The sequence below is a fragment of the Hypanus sabinus genome, chromosome 13 (assembly GCF_030144855.1).
Source record: "Hypanus sabinus isolate sHypSab1 chromosome 13, sHypSab1.hap1, whole genome shotgun sequence".
In the NCBI taxonomy this organism is placed as follows: Eukaryota; Metazoa; Chordata; class Chondrichthyes; order Myliobatiformes; family Dasyatidae; genus Hypanus; species Hypanus sabinus.
This window is the reverse complement of record NC_082718.1, coordinates 75,598,879-75,618,872: the sequence shown is the minus strand read 5'-3', so window position 1 is coordinate 75,618,872 and position 19,994 is coordinate 75,598,879. Positions and strand designations below refer to the sequence as shown.

Here is a 19,994-nt window from a genome sequence, read left to right as displayed (position 1 = left end):
TAATTCCTGAGAGCAATTACAGCTCCATCTCCTCCATCAATGCCACCTACAAGACAGCACTGAAGTGGGATTCCTGGCTCAGTATGAAAGCTGGAATGCAGCATGTGGTGTGGTGAAGAAGTTTGCAGGAATGGTCTCTGTGGGTTGCTGGGCTTTCTTTTGTATCTATGATCTCCTCAGATGGCAGGCATTTACTCATCTCGAGGAAGACTGTGGTACAGCCTTCCTCTGTGCTGTCCATAAGTGAGTGAGAGGGAGAATGGGATACTCAGTGGGCTCTTCCACAGACAGTATGGCAGACCTATCCAACAGCATTGAGGTTTGGATTTTTAACACTTCCACTCTTTAATGAAGTTGGATGCCAATTGTTTAAATTACTTTGAGTTCTTTCATTCCACTTTAATTGGACCACATTGAAAATATAACAGCAGTATATACCGTAAATGAAACATATTAAACATTTTTCTTTTCCTCCAAAGGTCAAGGATTTATTCCTGAAGAAATGTCCAGGCGTGAATTCCATGTTCATCGATGGATCTTTCCAGCTGCTCTAGTAAGGGCTTCTTTGTTTAAAGGTTGCTTAAGATTCAGATTAGAAAGTGTTCACTTTACTTAATCACACCAGAATGTAAGATGATGCCTTAGGTATACAGTGATGGTGGCCATTAGCTCTCATTACCCTCTCCATTATAGCCTTGTATTTGTATTGGTTGGCACAGATATGATGGGCCAAATGGCCACTTTGTTTGCCATAAGCTTCTATGATGCACCTAAGTCATAAATCATTGGTTGAAATTTAACAGTGACTATTGGAGAGAATGATGTAATGTTTACTTTGGGATTTCCGTCCACACCAGGAGTTCCCAACCTGGGGTCCACAGACCCCTTGCTTAATGGTATTGGTCCATGACATTAGAAAAGGTTGGGAACCTCTGGTCTACACTAATTCCTGCTCGGTCTCTCAGAAATGACAGTGAATAAAACCTGCCCAGCAGAAAATAAAGCTTCTGATGGATCACTGAGGGAAAGGTTCAGGTGAGTAAATCCATACAGTAGCAAAAAATCTCTCAAAGGAGTTTGCTTAATGTACAAGTGACAGTTTATTCAAGGTATTAATTGAAAAGCATTGGGGACCATTGCATGGACAAGTTCTCATTTGGAAAATTTGGGGAGGTGACATTGCAAGAAATTGTTTATTGGGAGGACAAGAAGTTACGGGAATTGAGAGAGTCAGCCTCGGGTGGCTTGGTAGCAAAGCAGCTGGTGTAGCTCTTTTACAGCACCTGTGGTCTGGGTTCAGTTCTGCCGCTGGCCATGGGGAGTTTGTACATCCTCCCCATGTCCACGTGGGTTCCACTGGGTGCTCCAGTTCCCTCCCATGTTCCAAAGATACATGTGTTAGTAGGTGGATTGGTCTCTTGGCTGCACACTTGAGTGCTTGGTAGGGGGTGTCGATGCTTTTTGCTGCTGGGGGAGGAGGTTCATTGTTTATGCGTGGGGGAGCTGGGGGGGCTTTGGGGTTCTAACATTTAACTGTCATTAATTCATTCTTTGGGGCACTCCTCTGTTTTCGTGGATGTTTGTGAAGAAAAAGAATTTCAGGATATTCTGGAAGGGTCCATTACCATGGTGTATCTCTAAATAGAAAAATGAAATAAATAAATAGTTGTGAAAGATGGGGAAGGTTAAACATATACAGTTTACATATATGAAAAAGCAACTCCCATTAGTATAATATCTTTAAAGGGTTAACAACACATCAGAAAATGTACAGGCTCAGATTTCACCCTTCCACCTTTACTGGTACTGGACCGAAACTGCACCTCTCGGAGATCTCCTGTGGACTCAAGTCACAGGATAGTTTACCCAGGTGAGGTTCATGGGCTCCATCTCCATCAACACGATCAGCTGGTCCACATCTCTGAAGGTGGATTCAGAGTAAATCCCGAGGCATTTGGTTTTACTGGTGGCCTGAACATCGCCACAATGAAAGTGAACTGGTACAGACCTTGACTTGCTCTTTCCATTGATTCCAGTAATCATCATGGCAAACTCTGCCCGTCCATCACCTGCATGTGGTCACTTTAGATCCTGGTCCTGGCCTGGGAAAGCAGTCATGGAGGGGCAGAGTGGAGTGAAAACCTTGTGCATAACCTCTGCCTTCAATATACCCAATGATGTGGCCTCTACAGCCACCTGTGGCAATGAATTCCATAGATTTGGCTAAAGAAATTCCTCCTCATCTTCTTTCTAATTGACATTCCTCTATTCTGAGTCTGTGCCCTCTGGTCCTAGACTCCCCGCAACTGTAAGAAACATCCTCTCCATGTCCAATCTAGGCCTTTCAGTATATGTAAACTGTATATGTTTAACCTTCCCCATCTTTCACAACTATTTATTTATTTTGTTTTTCTATTTAGAGATACACCATGGCAATGGACCCTTCCAACTCAACAAGCCTGAGCTACCCAGTTTCAATCAGTACATTTAATGTCAGAGAACTGTATACAATATACATCCTGAGATTCTGCCCTCATTCCTCTAAACTCCAGCGAGCACAGGTCCAAAGTTGTCAAATGCTTCTCATATGATAATTCCCAGAATCATTCCTGTGAATCTCCTTTGGACCCTCTCCAATGTCAGCAGATTCTTTCTTAGATAAGGGGCCCAAAACTGTTCACAATGTTCCAAGTGAGGTCTCACCGGTGCCTGATAAAGCCTCAGCATTACATTCTTGTTTTCATAGTCCAGTTCTGTCAAACGGAATGCTAACATTGCATTTCCCTTCCTTGCCACTGATTAAACCTGCAAGTTAACCTTTAGGTAATCTTGCATGAGCACTCACAAGCCCCTCTGATTTTTGAATTTTCTCATTTAGAAAATAGTCTATGCTTATTCCTTCTACCAAACACTTCCCAACACTATTCCATCTGCCACTTGTTTTCCCATTTTCCTAACCTGTCTAAGTCCCCTGCTTCCTCAACACTACCTGCCCCTCTACTTATCTTCATATCATCTGCAAACTTGGCCATAAAACCATCAATACTGTCATCCAAATCATCGACATACAATGTTAAAAAAAACCCTGTGGAATACCACTAGTCACCGGCAGCTAACCAGAAAAGGCTCCCTTTATTCCCTTTGCCTGCTGCCAATTGGCCACTGCTTCATCCATGCTAAAATCTTTCCTGTAATACCATGGGCTCTTGTACACAGCCTCATGTGTAGTACCTTGTCAAAGGCCTTCTGAAAATTCAAGTACATAACATCCACCAATTCTTCTTTGCCTATCCTGCTTGTTATTTCCTCAAAACAGACCCATCAACTTGGTCCAACAGGTATCCAAAGACAATACTGAAAGAAACCCTTAATGGGATTGTAAACTGGGAGGTTCCACTGACTCATGTGTAGCCTGTCTTTGTCATCCATAGTATGCAATATATAGTCTTGAAGTCTATTCTTGTCAATTTGTGCATGGCTCATGCTAATGATACTAATAAATCAGGGCATTAATCAATTGATCTATCATTGAGGAAGCTGGGTCCGACAAGTTCAAGTGGCTGATGAGGAACCATTCCAGAGACATACTAGTTAGTAAGTTAATTGGTCATTGTAATTGTGATTAGGCTAGGATTCAATCGGGGTTGCTGGATTGTGAAGCCTGAAGGGGGAGAAGGGTATATTCCATGCTGTATCTCAATAAATAAATTAATTAATTAACACTAAGAGAGCAGAATGGGTTTTCACATGTCAGAGTTCAGGGGCAAATCCTGCAATATTGAGCTATGTGTTACATAACGAGAGTTGCTGAAGTCTCACCTCACTCATTAATAACAGAATGTTTCTGAGAAAGCTGCCCAGAACTCGGTCTAGCTGTGGAGTTGCATTTATCCTGTCATCATTTCTTGACCAAGCCCCTGTGGTGCTCCTGTGTTGCAGTTTTATTTATTCCATCCTGGTGTTGGTGTCGGCGGGACTCTACTTGGCTGGTGAGGAGTCCTATCTTGCTGTAATGGTGTTTGCTCTGGTCTTAGGCTGGATAAACACACTATACTTCACCAGGGGTCTGAAGCTAACAGGAACGTACAGCATTATGATACAGAAGGTGGGTGTACTCTTCTACTGAATTTTGGAACATACACACATACTTCCAGAGAAAAGATCACTGGATTAGAACTTGTCTTCCACAAAGACACCAGGTTTCCTCTTGAACTTACCTCCTCTGAACTCTGGCTTCCACCGACCCATGACCCTCTTCCCCATCCTACACCCCTCTCCTTAATCAATGTCCCATAGTTCACTCATTCCATTACATGGCCTTGAAGAATCTATTTTCAGTGAAAACAAACCAATCTTCCTCGCAGAGAGCCATAATCTCAGAGCTAGAACTGAGCTGTTAGAAAACAGTTAAACTTAGAAACACAAGAGATTCTGCAGATGCCAGAAATCTGAGCAAAACACACAAAATGCTGGAGGAACTCAGCAATTCAGGCAGCATCTATGGAGAGGAATAAAGAGTCAACATCTTAGGCTAAGACCTTTCATCAAAACTGGAATTGAAGGGGGAAGAAGTCAGAAGACATCACCAGAATGTTGACTGTTTATTGCTCTCCATAGATGCTGCCTGATCTGCTGAGTTCCTCCGGCATTTTGTATGTGTTAGGTTACCGGTAAAGGAATAACTCTTTTTTCACTCAAGAAAGAGCAATGGAAACCAAGATCATCTTCCCATAATAAGCTATTAAAGTTTGGGATTGGGTGGTGGGGAGAGGGCAATGAAGATATCAAAACTGATAGAACTTTGTTGAGCATGGGTGGTAATAAATGGAGAACATTGAACTGAGGTACAGATCAGCCAAGTCACTGGACAGACTCAAGGAGATGAAGGGACAACTCCTGTTCCTCGAGCTTTCCATAGGCTAGACAACTGATGTCTGATACTCTTGTTCTCTCCTTTACTTCCTGGAGGGACTTGTATTCCTTCTGATGCCTCAGAGTTGAAAAGATTCTTTAATACTTCTCACTGGGAGAGGAGGGCAGGTGAGACAGGAAGAGACTGGAGGAAGCACAGACATTCTGCTGGAGGAATTCACTGGGTCCTGATGCAGAGTTTCAACCTGAAACAGTGACAGTTCCTCTCACACAGGCTGCTCAACCTATTGGGGTCCTCCAGTGGCTACAGTCTTGTGTGCCTGCGGGGTTTGGAGGAAATTGGGCACGTGATGTGAGTGCTGCCTTACACAAGTGCTGTAGGTGAGGTTTAGGAAGTTCAGCTCAGCAGAAAGAAACCATCCTGGGGGGGTGGGGGGTGGCTTCACAGGCAGCTGAAAAGGAGGGAATCACAGAGTCAACATTAGAACATCCAGCAAGTTCAAGGACATTCAGGCAAGTCCTTTACCTGAGGGTTAGCATTCAAACATACAGCAAGTTCAAGGAACGCTGGCAGAGATGACGAAAGAGCAGCAATGGCTGAAATTACTGGAAGCAATTCAGAAGGCATAGGGTATATACATCCCAAAGAGGAAGAAGTAGTCTAAGGGAAAGATGACACAATGGTTGCTAACAAGAGAAGTCAAAGCCAACATAAAAACCAAAGAGAGGGCATATAATAGAGCAAAAATTAGTGGAAAGGTAGAGGATTGGGAAACTTTTAAAAACCAACAGAAGGCAACTTAAAAAGTCATTAAGAAATTAAAGATGGAATACAAAAGTAAACTAGCCAATAATATTAAAGAAGGTACCAACAGTTTCTTTAGATACATAAAGTGTAAAAGAGAGGTGAGAGTAGATATCAGACGGCTGGAAAACAATTCCGCTGAGGTAGTAATGGGGGGCAATATTTTCACAAAACAAGATCACAAGACAAAGCAGCAGAAGTAGGCCATTCAGCCCATCGGGCCTGCTCCGCCACTCCACCATGAGCTAAACTATTCTCCCACCTAGTTCCAATTTCCAGCTTTTTCCCCATATCCCTTGATGCCCTGACTAACTAGATACCTATCAATCTCCTCCTTAAACACCCTCAATGATCAGGCCTCCACAGCTGTATGTAGCAATGAATTCCATAAATCAATCACCCTCTGGCTAAAAAAATTTCTCCTCATCTCTGTTTTAAATGGGTACCCTCTAATTCTGACCTCTTGTCTTGGACTCACCCAGCAGGTAAACAGCCTTTCCACATCTACTCTGTCCAACCCTCTCAACATTCGAAATGTTTCTAAGAGATCTCCTCTCATTCTTCTGTACTCTAATGAATACAGTCCAAGAGCCAACAAATGCTCCTGATATGTTAGCCCTTGCATTCAGTCTTCACTGTGAACAATATGAGCAGTATGGTGGGAGTTTCAGGTGTCAGGGGCATGATGTATGCAAAGTTACCATAACTGGAGAGACGATTCTTGGGAAACTGAAAGGTCTGAAGGTAGATAAGTCACCTGGACCAGATGTGTACACCCCAGGATTCTGAAAGAGGTGGCTGAAGAGATTGTGGAGGCATTAGTAATGATCTTTCAGGAATCACTAGATTCTGGAGTGGTTCTGGAAGACTGGAAAATTGCAAATGTCACTTCACTCTACAAGAAGGGAGAGAGGCAGTAGAAAGCCAGTTACTCTGACCTCAGTGGTTGGGAAGATATTGGAGCTGATTATTAAGGATGAGGTCTCAGGGTACTTGGAGGCACATGATAAAATAGGTCATAGTCAGCATGGTTTCCTCAAGGGAAAATCTTGCCTGACAAATCTGTTGGAATTCTTTGAATAAATACCAAGCAGGAGAGTCAGTTGATGTGTACTTGGATTTTTGGAAGGCCTTTGACGAGGTGCCACACATGAGGCCACACAAGCTACAAGCCCATGATATTACAGGAAAGATTCCAGCATGGATAAAGCAGTGGCTAATTGGCAGGAGGCAAAGAGTGGGAATAGGGGAAGCCTTTTCTGGCTGGCTGCCAGTGACAAGTGGTGTTCCACATGGGTCTGTGCTGGGACCGATTCTTTTTATGCTATATGTCATTGATTTGGATGATGGAATTGATGACTTTGTTGCAAAGTTTGCAGACAATATGGAGATAGGTGGAGGGTCAGATAGTTTTGAGGATGTAGAGAGACTACAGAAGGACAGACAGATTAGGAGAATGAGTAAAGAAATGGCAGATGGAATTCAGTGTTGGAAAGTGTATGGTCATGCACTTTTGTAGAAAAAATGAAAAGATTGACTATTTTCTAAATGGAGAGAAAACAAAAAAAAACTGAGGAACAAAGCTTCTTTGGAATCATTGTGCAAGATTCCCTAAAGGTTAATTTGCAGGTTGAGTCTGTGGTGAGGAAGGCAAATGTACTGTTAGCATTCATTTGAAGAGGACTAGAATATAAAAGCAAGGATGTAATGTTGAGACTTTATAAAGCACTGGTGAGGCCTCACTTGGAGTATTGTGAGCAGTTTTGGGCCCCTCATCTTAGAAAGGATGTGCTGAAACTGGAGAATGTACAAAGGAGGTTCACGAAAATTATTCCAGGTTTGAACGGCTTGCAACTTAAAGAACATCTGATGGCTGTGGGCCTGCATTCACTGGAAATCAGAAGAATGAGGGGTGACCTTATTGAAACCTATCGAATGGTCAAAACCTTGATAGAGTGGATGTGGAGAGGATGATTCCTAGGATGGGAGGGTCTAAGACCAGAGACACAGCCTCAGAATAGAGAGACATCGATTTAGAACAGAGATGAAGAGGAATTTCTTTAGTCAGAGGGTGGTGTATCTGTGGATTTCTTTGCCACAGGCAGCTGTGGATGGCAAGTCCTTATGTATATTTAAGGCAGAGGTTGATAGATTCTTGATTGGTCGGGGTGTGAAGGGAGACAGGGAGAAGGCATAAGATTGGGGCTAAGGGGAAGATTGGATCAGCCATGATGAAATGGTGGAGCAAGCTTGATGGGCCAAATGACCTAAATCTGCTCCTATATTTTATGGTCTTACATGCAGGCAAGTCCTTCACCTGAGGGTTAGCATTTGAACATTCAGCAAGTTGAAGACACTGAGTCACATCCATGCACCGCGAGCCGTCCCCATTCCCCTCCGTTTAATTTCACTGTGATCTTTTCACTTCCATTTTCTGATAAGTTGCCTTCTCCTTTCAGATTCTGATTAAAGATCTTTTCCGGTTCCTTCTCGTCTATGTACTATTCATGATTGGTTTCACGTCAGGTTTGTAACAATAAGCACAGTATTATCTTGCTATGGGTATTGACTGGGGATATTGGGGCGGAGGGTTTGGGGAGAGGGCAGAAGTGGGTGTGAAATGATATGACAAATAGAAATTCACAAACAAAGTGAATCTGCAAATGCTGGAAATCTAGCACAACACAGACAAAATGCTGGAGGAACTCAGCAGGTCAGTCAGCATCTGTGGAACAGACTGCACAGTCGACGTTTCGGGCTGAAACAAGTCATCACTCATCCTCTAAATGGAATTAATTTCCAAGGTCCAGTGCTTACTGCTCCTGCATAAGGGATATGATTGATTGGCTGTCTGTTGTATCCGACAATGACAATCAGCAGCTCTGTTGTGTATAAGAGAAGATGAGAACTGCACAAAGAAACCTCAGGAGTTTTTAAAGTGGAAAAGCTGTTGCAGCGGGGCAGTTCTGGTCTCCTGAACTTAGAAATCTAAGTCCAGTGATGTGAGTAACTGGGAGCTTGCTTGGTTGTGGTGGATGACCATGACTTCCTCTATGCCCTGGGGATGTAAAATGTGTTTAATACTCCTGACTGGATACACCTCTAATTTTTTTTATAAAGTGGCGTAGAGCAATGCTCTGATCAGGAAATATTTAGATGGCCTGAAGACCATGTGGCACTTTAAATGTTTTTTTTTGTAATATGCATGTAATGAATATTTAGAATGAGAATTAAAAGTCACTTTTATTTTATTTATTAATTGAAGGGTATAATGAAATACAATACAACAAAGAATATCTTTCACATTTTGTAAACTTTTAAACCTGTTAATAATGAGCTACTCACTTCCAACTATATCAAGGGAAAAGTTGAATAGGTTTGGAATTGCTTTCCCTGGAGAGTAGGAGAATGAGGGGAGATTTCACAGAGGTTTACAAAATCATGAGGGGTATAGACAGGGTAAATGAAAGCAGGCTTTTTCTTCTGTGGCTAGGTGAGACCAGAACTAAAGGCCAAGGGTCAAGGGAGAAAGGTGAGATATTTAAGGGTGATATTGAAGGTCACCTTCAGAGGGTGGTGAGGGTGTGCAAGGAGCCGATGGTCACTGCAGGTTTGACTGTACGTGTAAGGAAGCTTGGATAAGTAGATGGATGGGAGGGGTATGGTCCACGTGTGGGTCGATGGGATGAGGGAGAATAGCATTTTGGCATGCATTAGGTGTGCCTATTCTGTCTTGTAGCACTCTATGACTCTAAAAGGGAAAATATAATACAGACCTTCCGTGCCTCTGAATGAAAGATGTTTTATTTAACCCCAGACTGGCTGTGCTATCCCAGAGTAAATATTAGAAATGATAATGATGTGCCAACTTGAACTTCTGTTGCAGCACTTGTCTCACTGTTGATGACTTGTCCCAGTGATGATATCACACTCCAAACATGTGACATAACGTCGGATTCACCAAACTGCACAAGTTCAACGTACCCCATCTGTCGGGACAACTTATCATTCAGCAAGTTCCTGCTGGAGCTCTTTCGACTCACCATCGGTATGGGTGACCTGGATGTCATCAACGATGCCAAGTATCCCATTGTCTTCGTCATCCTCCTGGTCTCCTACATCATCCTGACCTTTGTGCTGCTGCTCAACATGCTAATTGCTTTAATGGGCGAAACTGTGGGCCAAGTGTCCAAGAAGAGCAAACAAATATGGAGGCTTCAGGTAGGTTGGATGGAAACGGGCAATAAACAGGGTTCCTATTGTGAGGGAGTCTAGAGCCAGAGGACACAGCCTCAGGATAAAGGGACATCCATTTACAATGGATATGAGGAGAACTGTCTTTAGTCAGAGGATGGTGAATCTGTGAAAGTCAGTTCATTTGGAAAACTTAAGGCAGAAGTTGACAGATTCTTGATGAGCCAGGGCATGAAGGGTTACAGGGAGAAGGTGGGAGATTGGGGCTCCGAGGGAAATTGGATCAGCCATGATGAAATGGCGGAGCAGACTCGATGGGCAAAATGGCCTAATTTCTGTTCCTATATCTTACAGTCCGTCCTCTTATTTGGATATGTACATTGGAATAGGAGAGGAAAGTGGGCCATAGGAGAAAGGGAAGGAGGAGGGGATCCAGGAGAAGGTAATAGGGAGGTGAAAAGAGATGAGGCCAGAGTGGAGAATAGAAGAAGAGGGAAGGGGGAGGGGGAGGAGGAGGGGGAGGGAATTTTTTTTTCCCGGAAGGATAAATCGATGTTCATGCTATCAGGATGGAATATTGTTCACATTACCAACCAGCACATCGAACACTAATCTGGGGGCAGCCCACAAGTACCGCCACACATTCAGATGCTAACCAGGCATTCCTGATCCCACCATCTCTTGCTGCAGCTCAGTGTGTAGACTCTTTGCCCTGGAAGTATTTATAACCTCCTATACGTTGAATGATACTGACTGTCTAAAGGTGCCTTCTTTCCGTCAGGACTAAACTGATACCCCATCTGCTGCCTGGGGTGCAGATAGGAGATAACCATGGCATGGCTTTGAGGAGAAACAAGGGGGTTAGCCAGTAGTTTTAGTTACTGAACAAATCATTTGGCTGTTTTTCTAACAATGCACATGTGGATGCGTTTCGTACATCATTGGCTGTAAAGCAGTGTGAGAGTCATGGGAGGGATGAGAACTGTTGCCACAGAAATGCAAGTCTTGTGCATTTCCTTTCATTCCTTTCCCTACTCCCTACTTTTAAAGAAATAGGAACTGGAAGTTCACCAAAGAGCCTGAATAAGTAGTGAAAAGAGGGAAGAGATATTTGTCTAAATTGCCACATGCATGTTGTTTGCATCAAATCAAATCAGCGAAGGTTGTGCTGGGGGCAGAATACAAGTGTAATCTCGTTTCTGGCACTAACACAGTGTGGCCACAACTTACCAACCCTGACGTTACAAGTTCAAAGTTCTGAGTCTTATTTGAACTGAGGTGTGAAAGTTCTGACACATCACCACATACAACCCTGAGATTCTTTTTCTGCAGGCATACTCAGCAGATTTATAGAACAGTAACTGTAAACAGGATCTGTAAACATCAGGAACTGTAAACAGACTGTGCAAATGTAGATAATAAATAGCAATAAACAGTGAGCATGAAATAACAAGATAAAAGAGTCCTTAAATGAGTGTAGTTATCCCCCTTTGTTCAAGAGCCTGATGATGGAGGGGTAGTAAATGTTCATGAACCTGGTGGTACGAGTCCTGAGGCTCTTGTACCTTCTACCTGATGAGCATGGCCTGGGTGGTGAGGATCTCTGATAATGGATGCTGCTTTTCTGCAGCAGTGTTTCATGTAGATGTGCTCAATGGTTGGGAGGGTTTTGCTTGAGATGTACTGGGCTGAATGTAGGATTTTCTGCTCAAAGGCATTGGTATTGCCATACCAGGCCAGTCAGCACTCTTTCCACCGTTCATCTCTTGTACGTTTATGGAATGTGGGAGGAAGCTAGAGCACCTGGAGAAATCTCACTGCTTTCGTGGGGAGAATGTACAAACTCCTGACGGACAGTGGCGCGAATTGAACTTCAATTGTTGTGTATGTGATATTTCAATAATAATTGAGTAATCTTGTACATATATTGATTACACAAGCATTGATTAGGCATTCTTGTTCATTTAAACAAATAATTATGGGTTATATGTAAAAATACGTGAATTGCATACGTCATCACACCACCACGTGATACGTGTGCGCCTTGCTTAAAGTAAAGACGAAGGGACACCTGTATTCTCAAACTCTCCTCTCTTCCTTAGAATTACTTTAATGTTTTCAAGTAACGCCAATCTTTCAGCCAGTGCTGTGGTGGTAACTGATGCGTTGGAGGAAGAGAGAGATGGAAGTGAAGAGAGGGAGAGTATGAAGAAGTGGGAGGAATGAAGGAGGAATGAGTAAAGGAAGCAGACATTTGGCAGTAGGGAGTAAAAGAGAAGAGGCGAAGGAGGTGGATAAACTGTGTATGGTTGCCTAAACGCCGTGCTACATGAAACTGATCAAAATGAGATTGTCAAAGTAACACTTATTATTTATTCTTGACAGTGGGCTACAACAATTCTGGACATTGAGAGATCATTCCCCGTATTCCTGAGGAAAGCATTCCGCTCCGGAGAGATGGTTACTGTGGGAATCAATTCTGATGGTACTCCAGATCGTAGATGGTGCTTCAGGTGTGAAAGAACTGAGAGTATTGCCTTCCTTTCCACAATACCACTGTAGTGGCTACTCGAACAACCTAGAGACCAAGCATAGGGGGTGGGATTCATCCTGTATGACCTGCTCTCCAATCCAATAACAAGTTACAAGGTCTTAAGAAATAGGAGCTGCAATAGATCTTTCAGTTTCTTGACCCTGCTCCATCATTCAATAAAATCTTGACTGTTCCAATTCAGCACAGTGGCATTGTGGTTAGCACAACGATTTACAGTTCTGGTGACCCGAGTTCAATTCTCACCGCTGCCTGTAAGGAGTTTGTACTTCCACCCCGTGACCGCAGGGGTTTCCTCCAATGCTCTAAATTCCTCCCACAGTCCAAAGACGTACCAATTGGTAGGTTAAGTGGTCATTGTAAGTTGTCCCGTGTTTAGGCTCAGATTAAATTGAGGAGTTGCTGGGTGGTGTGGCTCGAAGGACTTATCCACTGTATTTCAATAAGTTAAATAATGAAAGCTACAAAGTCGTGAAGGCAGGTATACAGGTGTTCCTCCTCCCCCCTTTACAAAGGTAACATGAACTTCTAAATTATATCAGGGTAATTCCAAAATTATATTTATATTACAGGTGTTCCTTTCTCCCCCCCCTTTACAAAGGTAGAGTGTTCCTATGAAACCTTTCTTAAGCCGAAATGGCGTAAAGCGAAGAACCATTAACTTAAATGGGAAAAATTTTTGTAAAAGCAAAAATCCTCTTTGTAATCCAAAAACAGGTTACTAATGTTAGTCTTTTGTAAAAGCGAAGTGGCATAAAGCAAACATTCCTAAAGTGGGGGACACCTGTATAGGGTTGAGTGGGATCCGAGATGGAATGGTGGAGCAGACTTGGTGGGATGAATTACCTAATTCTGCTCCTGTCTCTTATGTCTCATGGTCTAAGTTGAAGAATATATTTGATCCTTTGTCAAGAAAATAGTGAAGCATACAATCTTGAGGTGATAAAAACTAACGAAACTAACAAAATAAGCAGTCTTAGTGTCTTAAATGTACTCAAGCTTTCTTCAATGTAATTAAACATAACTAAGTGAAGTTAAGTGATTTTAGATGTGATTAAGTGGTCAACAAAAAGGATATCAGCCTGGCTCACTTCCATAAAGCATGAATATGTAACTAAACTCTTCGCTTTTACCTCACCTCCACCCATGTGACTAACTATCCTAATACACACACAACTCAGAACACAACACAGAATGCAGAACACAACTCAGAACACAATGCAGAACACACACAGAGAGATGCCTCCTACAACCACTTCCTGTTTACGCTGCTGCTCAGCAAGACCCCGCTTCCAGACGCTGTGTGCATTTTGCAGATAGTCAACCAGCAAGCTGTCCCGCAAGCACTTCGGTTTTCTTCTATCTCCCAACGATGTGGTGCTGGATTTATCGGTTGTGGTAAATTGGCCCAAGGGCATGTGAGTAGCAGGAGGACTGGAGAGAGTTGATAGGCATGTGAGCTTACTGGGAATGAACAGGGTGTAGTAGTAAGCAAGAGACACGATCAGAACTTGGAGCGGGGTCTTGAAACCATGAACATTACCTCTCTACTTTTTTTTGCACTGCCTATTTAACTACTATATATGTATATAAATGTTTGAAAAACAGGGTATGTCTTACACAGTGAATGGTAGGGCACTCAGGAGTGTGGTAGAACAAAGGGATTGGGGAATACAGCTCCATCATTCGTTGACAGCGGTGTCACAGGTAGACAGGGTCATAAAGAAAGCTTTTGTCATCTTGGCCTTCTTAAAGCAAATATTGAGTATAGGACATGGGCTGTTATGCTGAGGCCCAATTTGGAGTATTGTGAGTAGTTTTGGTCACCCACCCACAGGAAAGATGTCAATAAGATTGAAAGAGCACAGAGAAAATTTACAAGGATGTTGCCGGGCCTGGAGGATCTGAGTTATAAGGAAAGATTGAATAAGCTAGAACTTTATTCTTTGGAATGTAGAAGATTGAGAAGTGATTTGATAGAGGTATACAAAATTATGAGGGGTATAGACAACGTAAATGCCAGTGGGCTTTTTCCACTGGAGTTGAATGGGACTACAACCAGAGGTGGTGGGTTAAGGGTGAAAGGTGAAAGTTTAAGGGGGACACGAAGGGAAACTTCTTTGCTCAGAGGATCGTGAGTGTGTGGAATGACCGGCCAGCACAAGTTCTGTATGTGAGCTCGATTTCAATGTTTAAGAGAAGTTTGGGTAGGTACATGGATGGTAGGGCTATGGGCTGGGTGTAGGTTGATGGGACTAGGCACATTAAATGGTTTGGCATGGACTAGTCTGGCTGAAAGGACTTTCTGGGCTGTTCATTTCTATGACTGTAAGCGGTGAATGGGATTGTACTGGGAGTTGGCATAATTTCAATGGGCCAAATGGTCTCCTATATCAGAGGAAAGAAAAACAAATATCCTCAATGCACTTTTTTGATTCAGGTGTGCAGCACCTTATTCATACTGTGGCAATGGGATGTAAACAGCTCAGTGTCCCATGTTGTAGCTGGATTTTAAATTACAGCAGCTTCTGCACCCTGTGTCTCTTCTCCTGCAGTTACCATGACATCTGTCTCTATATGTATTCCAGGGTGGATGAGGTTAACTGGTCTCACTGGAACCAAAACGTTGGCATTATTAATGAAGACCCCGGCAGGAATGATATCTACCAATATGACAGTGGCTTAAACCAAACCATGGGCCGTCTGCGCCGAGGTGAGTGGGGATTACATCACAACATAAACTTCACATGTAAATTACTGAAATCTGGGCAACTGGCATCAGGGATCTGCGGACACAGGTGTCCTTATGGATTCTGTATGTCCCACAAGTAAATGGGGAATTGTTGACAGTGCTGAAGAGAGTTTGGTCCGCCTATGGACAAAAAGAGGAAATACTGAACTGGTCAGGGTGAGATGGGCAGAACTTCTGCCTGTCATCCATCTGTGATTTTGGCTGTGTATTTCCTCTCTCCCTTTCTCCTCTCTCCTCTCTCTCTCCCCCTCTCTCCAATGGACTAGTTGTGTAAGCTTTTGTTGTTGCTGATTAACTGGACTCTGAAAACTCAGCTACATCTTATTTACTTGTGCACAAGGAGAACAGCCCGGCCCCTGTCACCGCACTGTTCTGAACAGAGAAATGCCATTTTTATACAGAACTGACGAGCAGTTACAGATATTGATCATTTGGTAAAGTGTGTATGTTCAGATTCCTTATTTGCAAGATCAATCACCGTTCACAATACAGATTTAAAAGTCAATAGAAACTACAAGCTAACAACATATGATTCTTTAAAGTTAATAAAGTCAGATGGTGTGTCTTCTTTGCATCTTTTTGTTACATCCTAATCTTGCCTTCGTTTGCCAAATGGTTCCGGTCCCCTGCAGTGCAGAAGGGAAGCTTTGTCCTTCAAGGACCTTCCTTCGCTAGGCTGACTACACACAATACCCTTGCCTGGACATTACCTTAACCCTCACCGTGTTGCAAATGCCACTCTTTCAGTCTCAGTGGGCCCTTGTCCAGACAGACAGACATACTTCATTGATCCCGAGGGAAATTGGGTTTCGTTACAGTCGCACCAACCAAGAATAGTGTAGAAATATCGTAATATAAAACCATAAATAATTAAATAATAAGTAAATTATACCAAGTGGAAATTAGTCCAGGACTAGCCTATTGGTTCAGGGTGTCTGACACTCCAAGGGAGGAGTTGTAAAGTTTGATGGCCACAGGCAGGAATGACTTCCTATGACGCTCAGTGTTGCATCTCGGTGGAATGAGTCTCTGGCTGAATGTACTCCTGTGCCTAACCAGAACATTATGGAGTGGATGGGAGACATTGCATTCTGGGTTAGAGATATCCCATTCCACGACAGGCACTGTTGCCTCAAACTGACCTCGTAACCACCGGGAGTCTAAAAGAAAAGGAGCTGCCAGGCGAAGCTTAGATGCTCGTGATTTAGCGAAAGTTGCATCCTCACCAGTACTGGAACTGGTCATGAAACTGCTTTATGTTCCCAGGCCTTGATGAAATGAAAGCTGTTGGGGATTCACAATATACACCCATGGGTTCTTCTTCCCCTGCCCCCCCACATCTTATAATCTAAGTCTTTGGTACCATTGGAATAGGACTGATTTTTAGAAGAATTTGTTTGTGTAGGTCACACATGCTCCTGATTGCAAGATGGACACTGAATTTATGCCCAAGGCATCACAGCCCCTGCTTTGCCAAAGAATAAAGAAACCTTCAAAAGTTCAGGTCTAACCTGAAATAGCCACTGCTGATAATGTAATTGGACTTGAAAACAAAAGCCTAAATTTTTCCCTTAAGGACAGTGACTCCAGCATTGCTCAGATGAGCAAGGGGTTTATAAGTCAGCCCTTGGGCAGTTGTACATTTGTTAGAGCTTCTGTAGTGCTCTTGAAAGTCCCTGTTCTCCTTATGAGGACGATCCGTTGCGTACAATAGAATTCTCTGTATTAAAACTTCTAAAGGTCTGCCAGATGCCAGCGCAACGAACTTTAAAAAAAAGCCAGCTCATAATAAAAGTTCATTTATTATGGGGGATTTATTAAATCTGCCCTTATCTGTAAAGTTTTAGTGAGGTTGCTGTGTACGGAGCATTGAAACTGATCTCATTGATGAACACTGCTTTTTCCATTCACTTAGATCGCTGGTCAACTGTGGTTCCTCGAGTTGTAGAGCTGAATAAAGGTTCCCGGCCTGACGATTATGTGGTCAGAATGGAGCATGTTCCCATGGAAAGGAAGTATGGATACAACAATTTACACCAAAATAGCCATGGGAGGAAGGATGAAACTCATATATAAATTATGGCTAGCGTGTACTTTGTTTTATGATGGACTAATGAAGCCAGAGTCAAATCAAAAACTAGATAGCGTCTCTTGCATTTTCCATTGGTTGCTACAAAATACACACTGTTCTTTGCCATGATTTGTAAACGGTTCACAACTCTTCCATGTATCTTGGAGGTATTCATTGTCCACCCAAGACTGTTGGTGACGTTATTTGTCATCCTACTCAAGCCCTTCTGGGTCCAGTGCCTGGATGAACTGTGAATCTCTCCAAGCCCGTGGATCCATGATGGAATGTAATAATGGCACAGACAATATAAAAACGTAAGAAATAGAAACAGGTCCTTCGTGTGTTCCGATTAAGTTCCTGGCTGACCTATTTACCTCAGTGTTACTTTCCTGCACTTAGCCCCAATCTCTCAATTCCCTTAATATCTAAAAACCTGTCAACATCTTTTAAAATAGATTTTGTTACAGAGTTCTGGGTGAAGAAATTCCTCCTTGTCTTTGCCTTGAGAAAAGTTTATGAGTTGGAAACTTTATAATCTCTCATATCTTGGGCAAAAGTTTGATGGAAACTGGGTGATTTTGGTAACAGATGTCCCAGCCATTTTTTTCCAGTGTTTCTGCTGAATTCATCCTGAAAAATTGGGTAAAAAATTGTTATTGGAAGTCTTTATAATCCTAAGTGCAGTTTTTAAACAGATCTTCTGGTGGGAGTCTTGCACTGTGATTTTGATTCCTACAATGCATTATACAGGTCACTTAAACTGTGTTATAATTTATTATATCTGAATGAAAAGGAGAACCTCATGGCATCAGAAGAGGTAAAAATTTTCTGTGCAAAATAACAGCATTTAAATAAGTATTGATGCTTTTCATCTTTCTTAATTGTTTTGTTCTAAAGTCTTTATATTACATTTTCTATACCTGGAATTTTCAAGGTACCTTACAGAAAGGAAGGTGCTGTGTTTGCAGGATCCCTGGTCTCAGTAGCAGATACTTGGATCATGGATAACATGATTCAGAATGACTCATGAGCCAGCTCTCTCACTGTCCAGGGTAATCTATGGTGGTTAACTGGACGGTCCCATTGGGACCTGACTTTGTGTTAAGCTTGGTTGGGTCCTCAGCTGTTTGGTCTCAGGACAGATCAGGCTGGCAGTGACCATCTTGATAAATGGAGAGACTCTTGCCTAAGGGTTGGGGAGCAAGCTTCAAAACGTAAAAACTTAACGGAGCACCAATGGCTTGAGAGGGTCACATTGCACACTGAGTTCACGGGATGTGATCATTGGTGAGGAATGTATTGGGTGAGCAGCTAAAACAGGGTCCCCAGTCTTGGATCAGGATGTAATTATGTATCTGAGCTGATCTGTAATTTTCAGGAACAAAATCCTTGTTTGGTCTAAACTTGTCATTGTATATTTGGCATGTGAATTGTATTACTGGTGACAAATGTTACATTTACAATGTTGGGAAAGAATAGAGTCTGAAAATAGAAATCACATTTTAACCTTTTCCAGAATTACAGCAAGACCTTTTTTGGGCTGAGAAATACACAATCTACATAGAACATTGAACAGCACAGCACAGAAAAGGCCATTAGGCCCACAATGCTAAAAAGCTGATTGATAACACTCAAACATTAATCCCTCCTACCTACATCATATCCATATCCCTCCATCTTCCTTACATCCATCTGCCTATCCAAGCATCTCTTAAAAGTTTTTAATGTAATTGCCTCTACAACCCTTTTTATGCTATGGACCCCTATTATTGACCGAGGAGTCAGTGGATCCCAGGTTGGGAATTCCTGATCTAGAGCAATGCTGATGGGTTGATAGAAACCTCCTGAGACTCAAACTCTTTGGGAAACTCTAGGAAGGTTTTTAAGTTCCAGGTTACCTTCGGAGTAAATAATTCTGATTCATTAATTTTGCCCAAGTCACTGTTATGGTCTTCGAGATTCAGAGCACAGGGGCAATCATTACCATTGGGCATAAATTAGCTTCTCTACCTGCTGTCACAGTGCTGCTCCTTTTAGCTGAGTTGTGCCCAGACCAACAACCGCGCCTTATTGCTCTGTGATATGTCAGGACTGTTCAGTATGATGGAACTTTCTACCATTGTCAATTTCCAACTAATGAGAAAAGGATTACTCCCACTGAGTCTTGGCTGGTCATTTGGGATGCAGCCAAGTGCCCAAGTCCTTGAGTTACCCTCTATTTCCAGGGAGTGCAGGATAAATACGAACAGTTATCAATCGCGCCAGGTCTGACTGGTCCAGAGTGAGCACAGCTATCTGTGCAAGTGTTTATTTAAAAAATAAATCTAATAAAGATATGTTTGTAAACCCAGGAATAACTTCAGTGTAATGTATATTACCATATGTAGAGAATATGAACTAAAATGTTTATATTTGCATAATAGAAAATACATATTGATAATTACACTCAGTGGCCACTTTATTAGGTACAGGAGGTTCCTGTATATTTTTGGTCTGCTGCTGTTGCCCATCCACTAGGTTCACTGTGTTGAGCAACCAGAAATGCACTTCCGCACATCACTGTTGTATCATGTGGTTATTTGAGTTACTATCACCTTTCTGTCAGCTTGAACCGATCTGGCATTCTCTTCTGATCTCTCATCAACAAAGCATTTTCACCCACAGAACTGCCGTTGACTGGATGATTTTTGTTTTTCTCATCTTTCTCTGTAAACTCTAGAGCAGGGGTTTCCAACCTGGGGTCCACAAA

The 19,994-nt window shown here is 42.5% G+C and overlaps 1 protein-coding gene across 2 annotated transcripts in view; it reads left to right on the top strand.

Moving 5' to 3' along the window:
* The window catches only part of trpv4 (transient receptor potential cation channel, subfamily V, member 4), a 130,399-nt gene extending 110,652 nt beyond the window's left edge, over positions 1 to 19,747 (top strand). For both annotated transcript variants that reach the window (XM_059987900.1, XM_059987899.1), the window contains exons 10-16: positions 480 to 553; positions 3,940 to 4,105; positions 8,137 to 8,203; positions 9,564 to 9,898; positions 12,257 to 12,384; positions 15,011 to 15,135; positions 17,090 to 19,747. In XM_059987900.1, the coding sequence (XP_059843883.1) occupies positions 480 to 553; positions 3,940 to 4,105; positions 8,137 to 8,203; positions 9,564 to 9,898; positions 12,257 to 12,384; positions 15,011 to 15,135; positions 17,090 to 17,250 (1,056 nt within the window). In that variant the 3' untranslated portion in view covers positions 17,251 to 19,747. The remainder of the gene's footprint in view (positions 1 to 479; positions 554 to 3,939; positions 4,106 to 8,136; positions 8,204 to 9,563; positions 9,899 to 12,256; positions 12,385 to 15,010; positions 15,136 to 17,089) is intronic.
* Positions 19,748 to 19,994: the final 247 nt, after the last annotated feature.